The sequence below is a fragment of the Echinops telfairi genome, unplaced genomic scaffold (assembly GCF_000313985.2).
Source record: "Echinops telfairi isolate 266 unplaced genomic scaffold, ASM31398v2 ScPeMD7_7459;HRSCAF=8497, whole genome shotgun sequence".
In the NCBI taxonomy this organism is placed as follows: Eukaryota; Metazoa; Chordata; class Mammalia; order Afrosoricida; family Tenrecidae; genus Echinops; species Echinops telfairi.
In genome coordinates, this window is record NW_022111359.1 from 1,522,423 (window position 1) to 1,524,034 (window position 1,612).

At 55.8% G+C, this 1,612-nt stretch overlaps 1 protein-coding gene across 1 annotated transcript in view; it reads left to right on the top strand.

Moving 5' to 3' along the window:
- Positions 1 to 612: 612 nt before the first annotated feature.
- LOC101663996 (zinc finger protein 420-like) overlaps positions 613 to 1,612 on the top strand; it is a 13,823-nt gene continuing 12,823 nt past the window's right edge. The window contains exon 1 of the mRNA XM_045300159.1: positions 613 to 1,094. Within this exon, the coding sequence (XP_045156094.1) occupies positions 1,092 to 1,094 (3 nt within the window). The 5' untranslated portion in view covers positions 613 to 1,091. The remainder of the gene's footprint in view (positions 1,095 to 1,612) is intronic.

Below are 1,612 nucleotides of genomic sequence, written 5' to 3' on the forward strand. Positions count from 1 at the left end.
ACTGTGGTGGTGTGGTTTGAGACGCCGGGGAGAGAGGGCTCACGGTAAAGAAAGACATGTTCATTGTCAAAGGAACCGAAAGCTCTCACTGCTGCCGGGTGCCCTCGAGTTGGTTCCAGCACGTATCCACAGTGTGTACGTGACAACCCAGCCCCGCCCGGGTCGGTGCCATCCACGTCCGCACAGTCAGTCGTGGCTGTGTTTGAGCCCATTCTTGAAGCCACAGTGCCAGTCCGTGTCGTTACAGGCCCTCCTACTGATATGACAGATGTGCTATAAGCGAAGTGGGAAACAAAGACCGATAGCGTGTTTAGCAGCACATACTTAAAAAGGAACGAAATGCGATCCATTCCTTGGCAGATTTTGACAAACACGTTCTTCTGGAAAACTCGCCCATGTAAATGTCAGACGAGAAACAGAGCTACGTAGGTGAGCCCACAGCTTGAGCAGGGGCCACTGGCTCAGAAGGAAGTCTGATTCAAGGTGTCCGGCCTGGCATGATTGCTTCTCATGCTGCCGGATGAGTAAATCCCTCCCTCTGTCGTCTAGTTGGAGCCTGGTGGTTATGCATGGACTGCGATCCACAAGGTCAGCAGTTCAAAACCACCAGCAGCCCCGCGGGAGAAAGACGGGGCTTTCTGCTCCTGTAAAGAGGATCAGTCTCAGAAACTCCCTGGCGCAGTTCTACCCTGCCCTGTGGAGTCGCTCTGAGCCTGTACTGATCGGATGGCACTGACAGAATAGTCTTGTCGCTAAGAAGAAGAGTCCCAGGTGAATGCAGGTGTGGGCTCAGAGGCTAGAGCCGGCCTGCTCTGCTCTAAGTTCCAAGGCGCTCAGGCTCCGTCCTGTGCCTGGGAGGGAGCCATAAACCTGTCAGAATCTGCTAACAACGGTCTTTCCTCCCAGTCAGGCTCCAGTGTGGTGCAGTCCCTGCAAGGATTTCAGCGGCTCTGACGGCTGTGTGGACCAAACGCTGTTCATCTGCTTCCAACAGCCCAGTGCTTTGTACCCACCCCCATCCCTGCTGCTGAAGCGGCTGCTTGGACTTAGAGACAATTGTCCCAGAGGCCTCTGGAAAGCCAAACGAGAAAATGGTGAGTTCTACTGAGAGCCAGGTTGTTTCCACCTTCAGTAGGTGAGGCTGGAAATGAATGGTTGGGAGCTGAACCCTGGGACTGGGGCTCCTCAGTAAAGAACAAGGTGGACCCAGGGACACTTGAGCATCCAGTGCCCTACCCCGGCCCTGCGCCCCTCCTCTGTACACATGGGTGTGTTTCTTCTCAAGACCGGGGTGCTTGAGCGTGAGCTGACTCCATGAGCCCTACCCTCCCACTCTGGGCCTTGGGCTTGATGGTGGAGATGAAGCAGCTGGCTGTGGGGGTCAGACGTGGTCCCCCAGAGCCAACCCTGCCCCCTCTGACATAGCAGGCACTGCAGCCTGTTCTGTACAGTTCTGAACCTAGAGCCCTAGAGCTCACACGTCACTGTGGACACATGGGGGCAGCAAGAGTTCCTAGATGGATGCCCTGCCTGCTCATGGGGACTCCGGTGCTGTTGGTGTCTCCTGAAGTCCCCAGAGGAGAAAGCTAGGGATGGTGAGGCATCCAGACAA